Source organism: Haliotis rufescens, unplaced genomic scaffold (genome assembly GCF_023055435.1).
Source record: "Haliotis rufescens isolate VD_foot unplaced genomic scaffold, xgHalRufe1.0.p SCAF_3, whole genome shotgun sequence".
NCBI lineage: Eukaryota > Metazoa > Mollusca > Gastropoda > Lepetellida > Haliotidae > Haliotis > Haliotis rufescens.
In genome coordinates this window covers 7,709,403-7,711,972 of record NW_025964001.1, presented here as the reverse complement: position 1 = coordinate 7,711,972, position 2,570 = coordinate 7,709,403, and the positions used below count along the sequence as shown (strand labels likewise).

General features: G+C 37.5%; 1 protein-coding gene across 1 annotated transcript; it reads left to right on the top strand.

Moving 5' to 3' along the window:
- Positions 1 to 1,319: 1,319 nt before the first annotated feature.
- LOC125384332 lies at positions 1,320 to 2,198 on the top strand. The gene has a single exon (XM_048403313.1). The coding sequence runs from the start codon at positions 1,320 to 1,322 to the stop codon at positions 2,196 to 2,198; it is 879 nt and encodes a 292-aa protein (XP_048259270.1).
- The last annotated feature ends 372 nt before the right edge of the window (positions 2,199 to 2,570 follow it).

Sequence of the window (2,570 nt, the reverse complement as noted above, 5' to 3'; positions counted from 1 at the left end):
TATTCCCTGATTAGACATATTCCCTGATTAGACTTATTCCTTGATTTCTTTTTAGACATATTCTCTGATTAGACATATTCCTTGATTTCGTTTTAGACATATTCCCTGATAAGACATATTCCTTGATTTCTTTTTAGACATATTCCCTGATTAGACATATTCCTTGATTTCTTTTTAGACATATTCCCCGATTAGACATATTCCTTGATTTCTTTTTAGACATATTCCCTGATTAGACATATTCCTTGATTTCTGTTTAGACATATTCTCTGATTAGACATATTCCTTGATTTCGTTTTAGACATATTCCCTGATTAGACATATTCCTTAATTTCTTTTTAGACATATTCTCTGATTAGACATATTCCTTGATTTCTTTTTAGACATATTCCCTGATTAGACATATTCTCTGATTAGACATATTTCTTGATTTCTTTTTAGACATATTCTCTGATTAGACATAATCCTTGATTTCTTTTTAGACATATTCCCTGATTAGACATGTTCTCTGATTACACATATTCCCTGATTAGACATATTTCCTTATAAGACATATTCCCTGATTACATATATCCCCTGATTAGACATATTCCTGATTAGACATATTCTTTGATAAGACTTATTCCGTGATTTCTTTTTTAGACATATTCCCTAATAAGACATATTCCTTGATTTGACATATTCCCTGATTAGACATATTCCCTTATTAGACATATGCCCTATATAACATTTATAAATACACGTAATATTTAACTCATCATGTTCAAAACTTCAGGTTTCATAAAGAGAAAAAAACACTTGAGGTAGAATCAATCGATCCTTTATCAGCTCAGTTATACTTTTCGGGCAGTTTTCATTTTCTGTGTTTGTACTTGTGTGTATGGAGTTACATATAGACTATTTGCGATTGTCATTTTGTTCAATCTCTGAAAGTCGGAATGAACAACATGTTCGTGTGAGATGAATATATTACTTGATGACAGTGTGATCTCATATCAATCAGGTCTCCCTTTCAGGTCCAGGGGAAAATGATTGAAAAGATGTCAGAAAGAGCCTTACATGTTTAATACATGTTACATTATATAAAATTCTGTCAACGGTATTAGCGAAATTTCATGGCGCTCAAATTGTCATTGTACTGTTTGTATCCCAGGTTGCCGAATGTGTAATTACTCGGTGTGTAACTAATGAAGTCTTTACTATTACATAAAGAAAGTACAGAAACACAGTTGACATTATGACGTCTGTATGGCAGTCTATGATGGCTTCTGTATGACAGTTTATGGTGGCTTCTGTATGACAGTCTATGGTGCTTCTGTATGACAGTCTATGATGGCTTCTGTATGACAGTCTATCCTGACTTCTGTATGACAGTCTGTGATGGCTTCTGTATGACAGTCTGTGATGGCTTCTGTATGACAGTCTGTGATGGCTTCTGTATGACAGTCTATGGTGGCCTCTGTATGACAGTCTGTGATGGCTTCCGTATGACAGTCTGTGATGGCTTCTGTATGACAGTCTATGATGGCTTCTGTATGACAGTCTATGATGGCTTCTGTATGACTGTCTGTGATGGCTTCTGTATGGCAGTCTGTGATGGCTTCTGTATGACAGTTCATGATGGCTTCTGTATGACAGTCTTTGATGGCTTCTGTTTGACAGTCTGTGATGGCTTCTGTATGACAGTCTGTGATGGCTTCTGTATGACAGTCTGTGATGGCTTCTGTATGACAGTCTATGGTGGTCTCTGTATGACAGTCTGTGATGGCTTTCGTATGACAGTCTGTGATGGCTTCCGTATGACAGTCTATGATGGCTTCTGTATGACAGTCTATGATGGCTTCTGTATGACTGTCTGTGATGGCTTCTGTATTGCAGTCTGTGATGGCTTCTGTATGACAGTCTGTGATGGTCTCTGTATGACAGTCTGTGATGGCTTCTGTATGACAGTCTGTGGTGGCTTCTGTATGACAATCTATGGTGGCTTCTGTATGACAGTCTGTGATGGCTTCTGTATGACAGTCTGTGATGGCTTCTGTTTGACAGTATATGGTGGCTTCTGTATGGCAGTCTATGGTGGCCTCTGTATGACAGTCTATGGTGACTTCTGTTTGACAGTCTGTGATGGCTTCTGTATGACAGTCTGTGATGGCCTGACATTGTCAGCCTTATACCAACTATACTACACAGGCATGTAGATAATAGAGACGAGCAAAGCATGGTGGATATAACACGGCATCGAGGTTCAATCAGGAAAACCAAGAAAACCTCATTTAAATGTACACTATTACAATCACTAGGAACTTGGGACCTCTTGTGACACCAGCGTTTGAGTCTGTTCAGATACGATTTTCTTCCATGTTCACTAGGTCTGTTTCCCATAAAACAACACCTAGTGGACACAAAATCAATTTCTACTCCCGCCTCTACATATATAAATGTAACCTGATGATGTTTGTTGAAACAAGCCAGGGCTTATGTACTCCTCGATGAAAACAAACGATTTTTTTATCAGATATTCGTCGCGTATTTTGATACTCATTTAACGTGAATGGCTATTGATTTTTCTC

Bases quoted from the DNA above. Each gene is read 5' to 3' on its own strand.
- LOC125384332 (XM_048403313.1), top strand. From the start codon at position 1,320: ATGACAGTCTATGATGGCTTCTGTATGACAGTCTATCCTGACTTCTGT.